We start from the raw sequence: 16259 nt of genomic DNA, 5'->3' as shown, positions 1-16259 counted from the left end.
GAGCTGGTGTGTGGCAGGTATGTGCCACACAGGTCTACCATTGCACAGGACAACGATTTCATGGGCATCTCGGCTCTTCTGTGTGGCCCTGGTGGCACAAAGCAGCCACCTGTGGTTGATGCTGCTTGTTGGCCATACTGTGGCTTTGTTTTAATGGAGATATAGAAAAGAAATAGAAATTTTTGGTGCACCTGGCCCCCTGAAACAGAAGATCCAAGCTCTGTTTGCAGTTGTAAGCCCTAAGTAAATGTTTAAGAACCTCCTATGAAATACTCTGTACAACACTGGAATCGGTAGCAGGCACTGTGGGATCAAAATATCCCCAGCTGGAACAAAGCCCAAGTGAACAGAGAGAAAGATTTCAGGAGACACGGAGATATGGGGGTGACGGACGATGTTGTAAATCATGAGACTCATGAGACTATCTAGCTACTCCCATCAGGCACTGACACAGCTTTCCTGAAAACAGCAGGAAAAAGTCTAACCATGCTCAGGAAGGGGACTGAAATGTTTATGGCAAGGATTATAATGTTTCTGACTGCAGAAGACTGGATTTGGTGGTTGAGCAGATTCTGTCCAGCCCTTTGCATCATCTTTTGTGACAGATGAGAGTTAAAGTTAGGGAAGGGATCTTGTCAAAACTACTGGTTTCAAGATTTAATATGTTTTAAAGTAATTTTAGTGTTTACAATCACACGTCACAGGGAAGCAGCTCCTATGCCCACTGAAGCTGAGCAGAGTTTCACTAATGGAAAAACTTCCACTTCTCACATGAAGGTCAGACCAGGCCTCAGAAGAAAATTTATTACATGGATTAAACATAGATTTCTGTTTTGTTTGTAAAACCTAAATAACAGGCAGATGTTTTCCAGGATATGTTAACAGCTTGAAATCTTCTCTGGTGCTAACTTCAGCCAAGATGCCAACCTGCTTCTCATACACTGCACATGCTGCAAGGCTGCACCACCCATAGCCCCTTGTGGGACACCCAGTAGCCAACAGTGTCTGCTTACAGTAAATGACTTAGACATTTCTCACAAAATGAACTAACAATGCAGACACAAAATTTTTAGACTAACTTCAGCTTTCCTGCTGTATTTTCTTAGGCATGGTATCTTTTTCTAGTGGTTAGGGAGTTATTTTTATAACAAAAGGTATGCAATCAATTCCGTCTGTGGGTCTGAAGAATGTAAATGAGAATGGCTGATACATACAATTTCTCTGTTATAAAGATCCTTCGTTCTCCACCACAGACCCCACATGAAGCCTTTATTGCCTTGACAGAGCATACAATAGGGGCCAGTGGATTATACTATCTTCAGGAAGATGCTGGTAAAACAATACACTTAAAGAAATAGCTCTTGCTTGAACCTCTCTATTATGAAACAGAACCTTAATTCTACAAGACAGTCACCAGGTTCATGGAAATGCATGACACTGTTTCTTTCTGCTGTGTTGTCCTAGCACAAACCCTATGTGCCTCTCCAAGCAGTCAATCCTCAGATCTGCAGCTCACCATCAAGTAAGGCACGTTAATTCCAGCCCACATTCCCAGTGAATCTCTGCACTGTGTGAGCAACACCTTCCACCAGTGCCTAAAAGACTGCAGACAGCAGCATGCAAAAGGCCTAGCCCAAGGGAGCACCAAAAGAATTTTGGGCTCAGGATTTGAGAGACAAGTATGTGAGACACTGAGTATCTCTCTAAAGGAGTAATTTGAATGCGGTCCCTCTGTAGCTGCTTACTTTCCCCCCAGTCGCCACAAATTATTCCAGTATCATGTGAAGCATGCATTCTTGTTCTGCCACTTCAGTCAGATTTTTTGTAAGATAAAAACCTAAAGCTCCACAGCCTCACTTTATACCACCAAGCCTTCTCTTCCAGCACTATTCATGTGAACAGAAAGCAAAAACAGACCAGTGGGCAGCACTTCCCCAGCAGCCTTTAGGCATCAAATCTTGGCCACACATATGTTGGAATGGCCCACATCACATCAAACAACATCATGGGTATATTTTAGTATATTTTTTATATTTTAGAGTACTTTACCCCCCAACATTTGATTCAGTTATGCAAAAGACTAGAAAATGCATTTTAGAACAAGATTTTCTTTGTTACTGATACGTGTTTTCATACACGCAAGCAAATGTACATGTACACACTGCCATCTGCTCCAGAGTTAATATGGTAAATAAATATGTTGTTGTTGTACAGTTTATAGAACAATTTGCTGTCCAACAGAATGAGTAAAATCTAAATCAGATGTAAACATTTATACTATGACCAAGAAAAACAACTGATAATTCTCAAAATTTCTTTTATTTTCTTAACAGAGCTGAAAAGGAGTGGATCAAATCCTTACCGTGTGTTTGGCTTCAGGTTCTCAATTGGCAAGTGAGTAGACCCTGCAGTCCTGGTTGACCACTTATTCTTTAAAAAGTCATCATAGGATGCACTATAAACCAGATAGCCTGTAAACAGAAGTAGTTGTGAGGATTATAATTAAATTTTAAATCAATGATATCTCTAAGTGTCATGGTAAATTTTAAGGATTAAAAGGAGCTGAAACATCTTTTAATATGAAAGTGATAGTTGTGAGGATTATAATTAAATTTTAAATCAATGATATCTCTAAGTGTCATGGTAAATTTTAAGGATTAAAAGGAGCTGAAACATCTTTTAATATGAAAGTGATTCCATGCCTAACTCTCCTAGAAAATCCTGGCCTTAAGAATTTCCTACCATTAGCTAATAAGGATGGAGCATTACATCAGAGGCACCCAGTTGTGAATTGAAAAAGATGACAGAGGTAACCTGTTTTAAGTGATAATTGACTGTGAAGACACTAGTACAAATGGTCATTCAGGAAAAACTTCCCCTTCTCCACTCTCCCATCAGGAGAGAAACCCTCAGGAGCGTACCTGTTACCATGTCTCCTTGAGCAGGTTTGGCCCAGTCCACAATGACAAAGGAGTGACAGCCTTCAACTGCCACAACTGTGATGTTGTGAGGGGCTTTCAGGGGACGCTGATCTTTCTCTCTGAAGTCATTGGGAATGATTTCATCAAGGCTCTCCACTTGGAAATGCTCCAGGGCCTCTGTCAAGGAGCAGGGGGCTGCTGGATCCTTATTGAGATAGGTCACATAAGGAGCTAGAAAAGACAGGGAAGGGCAGCATTTAATTAGCAGTTTGAGGTATCCCAGAGTAGCACACAGACTGGAAATTTCCTAAAGAGAGTCAAGATTTGTGGTGCATTTTAAAATTCCTCACTGTCCAGTCCCGAGACCACTGCCAACAAAGCATGGCATACAGCCAATTTGATTGATGAGCAGGGGGAATGTGATGCCAACATTCAGGTTTGCCTACCCCACACTCCCAACTGTACCAAATTATGCAAAGATGGAAGGATTTTCTTTGCTACAAGAGGCAGATGAGAGCAGTCTGACTGCAGCACCCTCTGCACGCTACCTCCAGCTGCTCTGGAAGGTGGGATGAAATGCCACCCAAATTCTGCCTTTCCAGCGTGGGAACAGATCCCTGCCAGGGCTTTCAATCATCTAAGACTTTACAGGTCCAAGTGGTCGGTTCTTACACAAACATCCTGGAGCTGGATCAAAACAAGAAAAGAAACATGAAGAGTAATTCCAAGGTGAAGTCCAGCCAGTTTAAAGGGATTGTTGTGGTCCCCTGGGTACTAAGGGACCAGGAGCCATGAGTCCCTACCTTCCAGGCATTCCAGGCTCCCAACCTGTAAGTTCTATTTTTAAAAGCTTTATACTGACTGGAATTTCACTTCAGTTCAGGAAAAGATTAAACCATCTTTTTATTGCCTTAAAAGTCACCGTAACATTCAAAGTAAGGACTATAAAACTTGCTTTGGAAATGTTTATTCAGTTGCAATAATACAATTCATTGAAATGGTAATATTATTTCCCTAGTGCCTTGAAATGTTCATAAACCAACGTTTCTTGGTTTATCTTACTGGATTTCATGCCCTAAAGAAATTTTTTCCAGATCTTGCAATGAAGTTAATTTTAGCCTCTCCAGCTAAATGAATCAAGAAGCACTGTCAGCGAAAGAGCCGAATAGAAATATCATGAAATTGTTTGGACAGAGAAACTGAAGATGCACTGGAAAAAGTTTTGGCATATATAAAAACAAATCTTTTACTCCAGCAGCAGAGAGTTCCACTCTAAGCCACATGAAGCTTGTGGATATTGGAAGGGAAGCCAAGACATGTCAAAGATGATTCTCCATCCCCTGAACTCTTTTCTGAAATTCCAGGTGAGTCAGCAGCTGACCTGACCTCAGTTCAAGTGCCAGAAATATGTAAAGGGCTGCAGGGGGTGTCACCAGTCTGGGGTGGAGGCTGGAATGTGCTGCCCTACAATCTCCAAATCCCTCTGTTCTGACCCCCAGCTGCTTCTCTGACAAGAAGCAGAGCAACTCTGAAGTCAGTGCTGCAACACCAACCTATACACTTGAATGGCTCATGTACACAGGAGATATGGCTCATGTAATGGGGGTTCCTTCACCAAATGCCTTCTACCAAGAAAACATTCAAATACCAAAATCATATTTATCTCTACTGAATTTATTGTTTGGAAAGTTCATGTCCAAAATACCATTCATTCCTTGACTTTGAAGCATCCTTTTGACATACATGCTTGCGCAAAGCGGATGAAATCACTGGGGTTTAACAGATCAGTGTAAAAGAATCAGGTACCCCAGAGGAAGACTCACATCTAGGTGGAGACTTGCCCTCCTGGAACTATTGGTGTGAGGTTAGATGCAGTTAAGCTGAATTGAGCACTGGTGTAGACACTCTTGCTCTCTTACTAACTTCAGCTAGACCACACAAAATGCAGAACACAGAGCAAAGCACTTACAATGAAAGAGTATGAAGAGGTTTTTACTGGTTCAACAAAATTATTGTGGGCCCACACATAGAAATGCAAGCACAGAAGCAAGGAAAAAAGTACTGCTGTTTGTGTTTCCAAGGTGGCAATCCTTAAAAGGACCACATACACATCTACTGGATGTGTTTGTGCAATGGTCTGAGCTTAAGGGCTGGCCTTGCTGGAACAAGAAATCTTTGTAGCACAAGTAGTAAGCTACATAAACCAAAGGACATCCTTACCTGTGAAGCGTTTCTTCCCAGCAATATCATATTCTGACACAGGGCCAGTGCCAACAACACTGGTCTCTGGATAGATGACCTCCAATTCTGTTGTCGTAGGAGCAGTGGTAGTGGTGACAGTGGTGGTGGTCGGCGGCAAAGTGCTCTCAAAAAACTCGTAGTCTTCAGAGGAAACATAAGATAAAAATGTTAGCATGCTTCATCTAATTTTGGCTTAACTATGAGAAGGGAAACAATTCTTCACCAGCCACAGTCCCAAAGAAGTGCTACACAGCCCTCCCTGGCCACTGCACACTCCTTACGGAACTCTAGGCCAAGGATGGTCACACTTCAGCCTTGGAATGGTTTCTACCAAGCTGATGGATAGGGAAAACATCTTTGTCCCAGAATACTCATGTCACTGTTGATTTAGACCTCACTCACACAGTTAAACAGGATGAAAATACATTTAACAAATGTATTTGTACAGCAATATCCTGAATGTGCATCTGCCACCTCCTCTCACAAAACCCAAGAGAAGATGGCACAGTAATTGAAACCCTGGCCAAAGCCCTCAGATACTGAAGGAATTAGATAAGGGAGAGAAAAAAATGGCTGAGAAAACTCTGTGTTGCAATTTTAAAACCCTAGAGGTGGTTCATACTGCTCTCAAACCCTCCTGTGACTGGAGGTGTAGAGCCCAGTACTCCCCATTTGTGGTCCCTGCAGGGACATGAAGGAAGGCAAACTGTCCCACATGAATCTCATAATGTTCAGCCCTATTAAATACAGTGCTCTTTCAAAAGCTACTGTGTTACCTGATAAGCACACAAAATGAAGGGAAAATAGCATTTGGCATCCCTGCCATGAGTTCATGCAGGCTGGGGAACTCAGCTCCTGTCTTTGAGTGTTTTGTGCTTAAACTGCTACGGCGTGTATTTTCTGCAGGTGACCTGTGCCTAAGGGGAGACCTGGCAAAAGACCTGTGCACTGAGGATCTTCTGCATCCATGGAGATGTAAGGAATATGGGATGTATGTCTTGTGCTGTTTCTAGTTCATCCCCTCCTCCCACATTCTAAATGTCAGTTTCAGTATGAAGTGATTGGAATTAAAAGTACAAATCTCTGTATCTTTCACTCCGCTGCTGCGCTCCCTTTTTAAATGTTTTTCTGTTGTTGGTTAGACTTATATAACTACAACTACAAATTAAAAAAAAATGACATTGTTCTAGAGCCATAAATCCTACTAAAAAACTTTTTGTTTCACTGAGGTCTGTACTTATCCACTTCCATATGTGGGGGCAGAAGTGGGAATTTGAGGACTAAAAGAGATAGAACGTCAGATGTCACTGATGGCAGAAAGTGAATTTCAGTTCCAGTAATTGAGAATTTGCATTCGCTGTGCAAACTTACAATTAAATGCTGTGATTTGACACTTCCTCTTCAGCTAAATTTTGTATGTCCTTGATTATAATACCAAAATGGCATGAATATAACCCTGAAAAAAAATATTTCCCTCTTTTCCTTTCATCTGATTTCACATCTCTTTGATTTGAATTACACATTAATTAAGCAGATTAATTACTTTACATGCAGGTGATCTCATTCAGTATGAACATGCTTAATTGTCTAAATGCAGACTACACATTAAAGAAAGAACTTGCTAAGGTATTTCAAAATGTTCAGGGTTTGAATGTTATTTGGGTTTTGTATTTTAGAGGAGGTAATTGACTTTGACTGGGCAGGAGTTAGAAGTTGCACCAGAGAAACTGAATCTAGGATCAAAGCAGTGTCTGTATGACACAGCTCTGAAAAATAATTTATTTCCTCAATAGGAAATTCCTGATAGATTGCAGGACAGATAGGAAGGGATTTTTATGTCCAGAAACAGATGGTTTTGGACCCCTTTTCATCACATGGGATGCAGCTCACCATTTTCCAGCTCACCACCACTTGCTTAAGCTCCCATTTACCAATCTGCCTCCCTGAACACAGTTCCAAAGAAAAAAGATAAAAAAGCAACATGCCACTTGCAATAGACCTCTACAGTTAAACCATACCATCATCATATATCACGTATGCTTCTGGAGTTGCTGTCACATCTGAATCCAGTCCTGAGAATGTATCTATTGTCAGAGAAAGAAAAAGATGCTATAAGAATTCAATAAAAGAATTCTGGAGTAAAGTTTTAAATAAAAATATTTAGCCAGTTGAATTGTAAAGAAATCAGATAACTTCCTGGTTTCCAAATAATGCAGTGACAGTCCACTCTGCACATTGGGAATAACAGATGAGAAGCTAAGTACAGTAGTCAGGAGTTTTTCTGGGGGAAAATGGGTTTAGGGCTGCTACACAAAATTAAGAGTAATTACCTTCCAGAAGCTCTGCCCCAGGCCCCAGCTGCTCTGGTGAAAGATAGGGCTGCCAGCAACTACATAATGATCACATCTGGATTTGACAATATTTTATAGTCTCAGAAGCAGCAGATGTGAAAACATATGCCAAAGAAACCAACCAAACAATTAAATATTTTTACCCAAATATTTTTGTGGAGGTATAAAAACAAACAGCACACAGAGCCATGACATTTATAAACCATGTCAATGGTCTTGCAAGGAATGCAGCCTAAAAGGAATGGATTAGTAGAATGAAGTAATTAGGGCTGGATTTTCTGGGGTTTTACTCTGCACTAGCTCTACCTTGGTCCTATGGAATGGCAGCCCATTACAGGTTTGGCCACATAGGTGAAGCACTGTTTCTGCATTAGTTTCATCCAACATTAATTCAGTTCAGGAAATCAGAGTGAGATTGCTCCAGGATGCAAATGAAAGCACAGCAAGGACAGATGATTATAAGGTGCACATGAAAAACACTCTGCTGATCCACCCCAAGATCCAATGCAGCTGCACCAATAGACCTCCCAGCTGACTATTCCTTTATATTATCTCATTATCTCTGCAGGACATGACTCCAGTACCAGATACATCAGCCATCAAGTACATCTAATGAATCCCAAAGTCTTTCCTACACACTCTGAGGAAAGAATTTCTCCAAGTTATTCAGGGAAGCCAAAGACTACACAAAGCTCAGCACAGTCACAAAAAGTCATGCAAACAAAGCAAAAGCACTTTGGTGTAACCTGTGCTGCAGGTACCATCAGAAGTCTCCAGTGCCATGCTGGGGCTGGGGAGTTGCCAGCATGTGAACAAAGACAAGAGAAAGACAGCTTTGACCTCAGGACACTTCACATGCATTGGTTACATTCCTGTAACACTCCATATGGAAGCAATAGTGTTATTTTTACTAAACCACAGCTGCAAACAGTGCAAAGTTTCAACTGCCAGTGTTAAATAGTTCACAAATATAATCTGAATGATACATTTTTATTTTGCTGTTTTTTTTTTTAGAACCAACAATTACTGTATAACTGCTTTTTTCTCATAAAATAATTTTCTTTTAATACACTGTGTGATTTTAATGCCAAGATAAGCTTTAAAACACAGGAAATGGGTTTATTCTTGTCAGACTTTCATATATTAGAATCTGACATTTCCTCATGGTAGACTTCTGCAGCCAGTCTTCAGGAGATGATCCCCTTGGAAGTCACTTGACTTCTCTGAGGTTAGTCAGTCACAAAGTAGATTGCTGAATTCTTCAGATCTACCCACAACTGGCCAACATCAACTAACATCTATAATGTATGCACTTACCTTTGACTGCCTACATCCAAGTAATCAAGAGGATCAGATATGCAGAAATTTGAAATCTTTCATGGGCAGATTTCAACTCATCCATGCTTATTAGCTAGTAAGTCTTTGGCCTACCTACAGTACAGCAAAGCCAAATTTCTATTTTTCTATTTTTGTACTCAATTTCAGTGTCTGTTCTTGTTGCTCTAGCTCTAGCTCTAGCTCTAGCTCTGTCACGGTGATGATAAGAGTACTGCCTAACAGACCTCTCATTTTATTATTTTCTGTACATACTCCAGCAGCAGTTCTTCACCTTGCTCCATCACCCTTTGCTGAACCTCTTGAGTAAACCCTGCCTGTAACAAATGGGGCCAAATCTTCCTATGACCACTTGCCACAAACTTTTGGCATCTATAAGGACAGTCTTGTTGTCTTTACTTGTCTTACAAAATCCATCACTTGATTTTATCACATGTAATGAGTGCTTAAGTCTCCACCTGTTCTTTCCTTTGTGAGTTCATGAATAAAGTTTAGTTGATTTCACTGACAAATCACGCCTGTGTGGCCAAACTCCTCCTTGAAAGTTAAAGACTGCTGAATCTAGTGAAAAGCTGACAATAAATTCTGCTGGATTGAGAGAAATCCTGCCAGAGATAAAAGAATCTGCCAAGGCTGAAGAAGAACATTTGGAGCTGGGTTTTGGCACTTGCAGCCCCTGTCTGTTTGTGAGCAAAGTACTTAGCAACAAATATCAAGCTTTGGCAGAAAAAGTATTTCACTAAACAGTGTGGAATATTTTCTAGACTCAGATTAAAGGGAAAGACAAGATAAAATATAATTTAATATAATTTGGAAATGATCAAATGAAAATTGCATTGTTTTGATAATTCAAGTAATAGTTGATTACCCCCCTTGAAATATACGCTTCCCTTGTTAAACAATAATAGCCATCATTAAATAAATACCAAAAATATCTTTTCTTTTCAAGCAAGTTCCTTTGTGGAACAGGCAGGCTGTTTTGCTATGTTTATCTAAAACTGAAGCAGGTAACGAGGATTTAAAAAAACTTTAGAAAGACTCTTTAGAGAAGCTTTCAGAATTCCCAGGTAGGGACTAATATTGCTCAAGCTATAAGGTAAGAAGCCTTAAAAATCAGGTAAGAAGCATAAATCCAGCACCATCTTGTCCTTTCAGTCTGCCACTGTGAGGCATTTGCAGATATACTGTCAAAATGCCAGGCAGCTTATGAGTTACTTTAAATGCATTCTCATTGAACACACAGCCTGAATATAAACTTAGTTTTCATTCGTGCCTCTATCAAGTTCAAAAATTCAGCAAGCCCATCTGGCAGAAGGCAAAAAACCCAAGCAGAATTTTTTATGTGTTCAGAAAATCACATGAAAATTCCCCAGCCCACAACTCTGCTAAACATAACACCACAAAGGATTTTGTTGCTCAGCTTCTGGAGTCTACTTTCAGTTTCATCCCAGATAAAACGTCATGAACTTCTACTGTTCTTACAAGGTGTATTCTCAGAAAAGGTCCTCCAGGTACCAAACAGCACAGGGCAAATAAGAGGAAACATTACAGGATATAATCAACTTTTAAGATAAGCAAAAAGGAGCAAAAGGGGGTGTGTGGGAGGGATTCTAACTACCAAAAATCATGGTTCCCTTTAGGCAGCTTTGAAAGTATGAGAGTGACTACATGTAACAATATTTATAACACTTCTGTAAGTACAATTAATAACTATGAACTTTCCATAGGGAAAAGCAAAACTCTTCATATTAATATTTAATGATGATATGATTTTTACATACATATGTTTGTGTGTGTACACATCTGTGCATATCTACACATGCAAGCACACTTCTATAACTGCACACTGTCAAATGTGGCTAATTGTTAATAAATGCTAACACTATAACTCATTGTAATTTCACCTGCACAAGGAACTGATATCTCTGACTCATTAGTTACCTAGGGCCACTGGTAAGGGAATTTTGTTTTCTGCTACTGAGATCTTCTCCCAAGATGCCATCCTTAGACTCACTGTGAGTTGCTTTCTATATCACTGCCCTTTTTCAAAGTGATAGCTCAGCTTCCTAGGCCGCGGTTACGTGACCTACGTGTAAATCTACTTTGACTTAAAAGATACAGGTGTATGGGAGAAAGGTAACTGGGCTTCATTACCCATTAAAACTGGCTCCTGCAGTTGTCAGATGTCTGACTGCCAACATGCTGGTAAAGTTATGGCTGTGCTGCTATTGCCCATTAGTAGACTGAGTTGAGGATTACCTACAAATGGGAAGGGTAAGGGCTACCATGGTGGTCCCTGATCTGGTTTGGCAAAATAAGCAGCTAATTCACTTGCAATGCAACATCCAGGTGCTGAAAGCATAAAACATGATAGGGAACAGGCTCAATACCCAAAGACTCTAGAGTCTTATATGTGTTTACTTTGGATTTCAGTTTGGCACAACAACCGAAGCTTATATAACTGGCATAGGAAAAAATGACACACACTGACACTGGTTCGTATCTTCAGATATTAAAGAAATCAGTGTACAACTCTCTGCCTTATCTCTGCAGAACCTGGGTTGCCTTTCACCAGCTTCATCTGTGCTGTGCTGGATTCCTGCTAGACAATCTATCTCCAAAGGCTGGCAAGAGAACAAGCACTTTGCAAATGCTGTTTCCACCATGGCTCAAAAGACAGACTTTTCAGAATTCATTGTGATAAGTGAACACAAAACAGACAAAATATATAGCTCCTCCGGGTCCTACTCTGGCCTGAAATGGAATGACAAAAAACTTATATGTAAGTGCTTTGACCACAAAGCTACTGCCTATACTTGTACCCCTGTGAGTGAACATATGCAATAAAAATGGATCCAACATAATGTAAGAAATTTGTTGAAAACAACACAATTCCATAAAAAACTTCAGCTTTGGTGAAAGTTGGCATTTTCCAGTGAAAGTCCATTTAACACCCAAACCCCTCTTCATATGCCGTATTCTCCGCTCCTACCTTATCGAAAGGACCAAAATATTCAGAGGCAGATTCTCCACCATTCCACATCTGTTACAAACAGCACAGCCATGGAAACTCTAGCAGCGCAAAAGGAAATTACCTTCTGCATTGCACTCTGGCAGGCCATCAAACCCCAGGAGCAAGTTGCCTTCATCATCATACTGCCCATAGGTGCCTGGAGGACAGGTTGGTGCGGGTTTCTCAGTGGGTGGGTCAGTGGTGGTCGGCTCAGGAGTGGTGGTGGTGGTGGTTGTAGCAACAGTTGTTGTAGTGGTTGTGGTAGTTGTCGTGGTAGTTGTTGTTGGTATTGTTGTAGTAGTAGTTGAGGGAGTGGTTGTTTTCTTAATCATTTCAAGACCAATCAGAGGCTTTCCTCCAAGGCTTATTATTGGCTTATCTTGTGCACTCGCTACAGGTTTATTAAATCTGCTATGTCCAAACAAAGGCAGTCCATCAGGACTCACCACTGGAGCGCCCTTTTCATCTAAGAGAGAAGAGCAAAACCAAAAAATCTCACCATTAATATAAGCCACTTCAGGATTATAGCACTAAGCATTACTGTGTTTTATCGCATTAGATGCCACAAAAGCACTGGATACAGTGAATACAGCCTCCTGTAACTAAACTGACAGAGGAGGGAAGAGCCATGGCTAAGGAAGCTGGAAAATGGTTCAGAGGAACCTCAGAGAAACCATGGTGGTGTTCACATTTTTCAGCGGTTTGATAAACACTGCAGGGAGGTTTCATTGCAGAATCACAATGTGCAATGAAGGCATTTCATCTAAGTCACTCTCATAACTGTTGATGAAATGTGTGATGAATCCATATTCTGCTCCTTAATGTCAAACATGTGCAAGGAAAAACTGGGATGAGCTGGCAAGATGCTGCCACTGTAGATAAACTTGCTGCCAAATTCTTGGCCAGCTTAACAATAGGCACTGAATTTGTATTTGAGAGATCTGTACAGATGGACTGACATGCAAACAGCAGTGTCTTCAGAGAACACAAACAGGGTTTCTTACTATTTCTGGTCGTGTTTAGAAGAAAGAAATGGCATAAACACATCCATATGGCTGATACAGTGCTAGCAGTGGGGATTAATTATTTCTATGTATACAAAGCTATAAGTAATCATCAATCCTTATTCTATCATCAGCCTTTGCTCTGGCTCAGTTCTGCAGTCCTTTCTAATGCTGATACAAGTGATATGGACTTGAGTGATTCTTGTTGCCTTGTACTCTGGAGTCCCAAAGGGTGACTCAAAGCCTCCCCACATCCCACAATGTGCTTGAGGTACAAGCAACTCCAAATGGCTTGCATGGGACCTAGGGAATGCCTGAAGCATTCAACAGCTCAAAGATTTGTAAATGTACAAAAACTGTAGAGCTTTTTTCTGTAAGAAGGAAGTTGTAACTTACCAACAATTGTACGTCCATCCCCTCCTAATTTCACTCGGAGAGGGTTGCCTTGGGAGTCTTGAAGGTATTTTCCTTCAGCATTTAACACTAGCCCTCGGTCAAGATCTACAATCTAAAAGCAATAGATGGACTCAAGTTTAGCTAACCCAAGAGGAGGTGAAATTATATTTCACAACAACAGGAATCCTGGGGAAATTCAGACAGTAAGTGTGATGTTCAGGAACAGCTACAACACACTTGAACTTTTAAAACTAACTAAGTGTATAGTAATTACTGAGATATCATTGCTGAAGAGAGCAGACTCCCAGGAACTGGGCTCCAGAGCTGCACAGCCAAATTCTTATCACCTACTGTAGCTCTGCAAATGAGCAAATCCCTTGATTTTCTTGGGCTGTGTGACAGTTAAGGTGAATTCCTGTAATACTGATTTCACTACGATGAGCTGAGTCATTTTGAAAATGGGATTTAGAATTATGTCTAACTAAAAAAAAAAAAACCCTAAATATTAGACTAGTTACTTTATATTGAAACAGCAGTGAAAACAAAGTAGCTAAGATTTTAATTGGGGTAGGAGACTGAAGAAAAGCCTCTGTCACATAAAGCAAATATGTCTGAGAGCTTGGACTGAATTCCAGAGCTAAGTGCAATTAAAATTCAGTCCTTGTTGCTATTTCAACCCCAAACAGCTGAACTGTATGCTGTTTTAACCTGAGGTAACAGACACTGAGTCAAAAACCAGCAAAAGGGACAGAAACATCAATTCCAGGTTGGCAAGACAGACTTAGATCTGGTGCTAAGGAAGACGGCAACAGGAAGGACAGCGAATGATGAGATCAGTCTATGAAGCCCTCCAGGCCCCAGATTTGGCATAGATCCTCTTTCTTTACAAGGTGTTCATCCTGCTTGCAGCAATGCCTTCCCCTCGAGAGGCAGAGAAATGCCCCACGGCCTTCCAAGGACTTTTCTAGCCCACTTTCTGGAGTCCATTTGAAGGACTTTGGGCAGGCTTTTCAAAATGCCTCCCTTGAATATGACACACCTAATGCACCTTTCAATGTTCCTTTAATGAAAATGGCACCATTGAAGAGGCCATAAAATAAATGTCATTATGTGTCATGCCATGTGCAAGCAACTCTACTTATGCCAGGGAGGCTGATCACAGACTCCTACTGCTCAGCACTTGGGAAAACATGCAGGAAGTACCAGGTCCTTCCCTTACTTTCCTTGGTTAAAAACTCAATGTAAAGGATTTCAAAAGACAAGGTGTGGACATATATGCAGTTTGTGGGGCTGTCCTATCAATGGCATCTGAGCTCTTCTGCATATACCTCTGGAAACACGTCTGTAAGAGTGGCGAAAACTACATAAGTGCATTCAAAGCATCGTGACAGTTATGGAGTCACTTTTTGTTCAGAAGTCTTGCTCAGGAGCTTCTACCTGGAGCACGAGTCTGGGAGAAGCATTGCTGAACACATCTTTCACAGCACCTATCCCAGGCAGTCTCCACTCACTCTGCACAGCAGACAAGAGCCCACTGTGTCAAGACTCTCTGAGTCACTGGGGAGCACAAATCTCACTGACTCTGACGATAGAATGCTTCTCTAAATTTTACAGGAGTAATGTTATAGTTTAAAATTCAACCCATCAGGCTTTAAATTTAAAATGTTAAAACCCAAAATTTGTCATTAGATTTCAGTGGAAGAGTGGAAAGTAAACCACTAAGCATAGCTTCACATTACAGCTGCATTGACTAAGGACACTGCTTGCCTGTCTTTTCTTAATGAAAATACAAGTAAAATAAAAGGTCAAAACATCTTGAATTTAAAGAGAAGGTCACCCTACCCACTTTGCTCCTTGAGGGCCATTGATTACTTTCTGTCCACTTGGTTTTCCATTATTACCGGGGATTACTTTTCCATTTCCATTTTTTGTTGTAAGATTTGGTCTGCCATTATAACCTGAAACAGGAAAGAAAACACTATTCTGAAGAAAGCTGTGCAATCTACAAGCCATATTTTAAATTGCAAGTAAATACATTTTCTGGCTGATCTGAATATAAACAAGAACAGAAAGAGGCCTCACCATACTCCACAAACCAGGCACTCCATTTCTTCCTGGAGCAATTGCTGTGACACTGTCAGATTTTTGCAGCTGATACAAGAATTTGAAATTGCTTTTTCTGAAGAGGTTAAACACTCATTATTCATCTCTGTAATTTGTTTATTTGGTCTCTCTATTCCCTCTATTTTTTTTTTAAGAAAGCAGGGCAACATTTCTTCATGGCACTACAGTCATTAAAATGTTTGTCATCTTTGTAAGCATTTCAGAAATGGGATGGAGGAAGAAACCATTATTAAACACAACCCTTGTGCAATCCTATCCTTATACAAAGCTGTAGTGTGACAAACTGAAAGGAGAGAGAATGGGAGTTTTCTCTATACCTATTTTTCTTAACCTGGAAAAGGAAGGAATCTCCTTCTCTAGCTGAAAAACCACTGCTAAACAGAAGCACACTCAGGTTGCAAGCGGACAAGCAGTAGCACTGAGCTGTAGGCCCCCCAGCTCTGAAAGGGCAGCAATTTTCATCTTTTCTCAGAGACATGCTTTCAGAAAAATACAATAGGAAAAAAATATAGACTGGAAAAAAATTAACTGAATACTTGTGAACTATAACTTTACAATTGCATTGCTAGTAGTAACCTTAAATAACCTCCATACAGAAATCTGTTATTTTTTTCATGCCATACATCTCATCCCCCATGGTATTATTCAAGGTCTACTCCCATCATAAAGCTCTTTAATCTGGTGAACCTCTACACAACACAGAGTCTGACTAAAGTATATCAGATGCAACAGCCCAGCTGCACAGTCCTCATTGTGTAACAGTGAGGCCACTTAAAACAAAACATTACTATCTACAGATAACACAGAAGGTATTTACTAAAACACCCAGGTCACTAAATATTATTTTGAATGTCCATGCATTGGAGGGAGAAAA

At 40.5% G+C, this 16259-nt stretch overlaps 1 protein-coding gene across 1 annotated transcript in view; it reads right to left on the bottom strand.

Moving 5' to 3' along the window:
• The window catches only part of FNDC1 (fibronectin type III domain containing 1), a 60799-nt gene that overhangs the window by 11458 nt on the left and 33082 nt on the right, over window positions 1-16259 (bottom strand). The window contains exons 9-15 of the mRNA XM_005518639.3: window positions 15104-15219; window positions 13262-13373; window positions 11944-12327; window positions 7181-7246; window positions 5142-5303; window positions 2922-3152; window positions 2363-2471 (exon numbers count right to left, since the gene is read on the bottom strand). Of these exons, the coding sequence (XP_005518696.2) occupies window positions 2363-2471; window positions 2922-3152; window positions 5142-5303; window positions 7181-7246; window positions 11944-12327; window positions 13262-13373; window positions 15104-15219 (1180 nt within the window). The remainder of the gene's footprint in view (window positions 1-2362; window positions 2472-2921; window positions 3153-5141; window positions 5304-7180; window positions 7247-11943; window positions 12328-13261; window positions 13374-15103; window positions 15220-16259) is intronic.

The sequence above is a fragment of the Pseudopodoces humilis genome, chromosome 3 (assembly GCF_049639895.1).
Source record: "Pseudopodoces humilis isolate 2021_Gansu_Grassland_sample_001 chromosome 3, ASM4963989v1, whole genome shotgun sequence".
NCBI lineage: Eukaryota > Metazoa > Chordata > Aves > Passeriformes > Paridae > Pseudopodoces > Pseudopodoces humilis.
The sequence above is the reverse complement of the archived record's forward strand: the minus strand, read 5'-3'. Positions and strand labels throughout refer to the sequence as shown.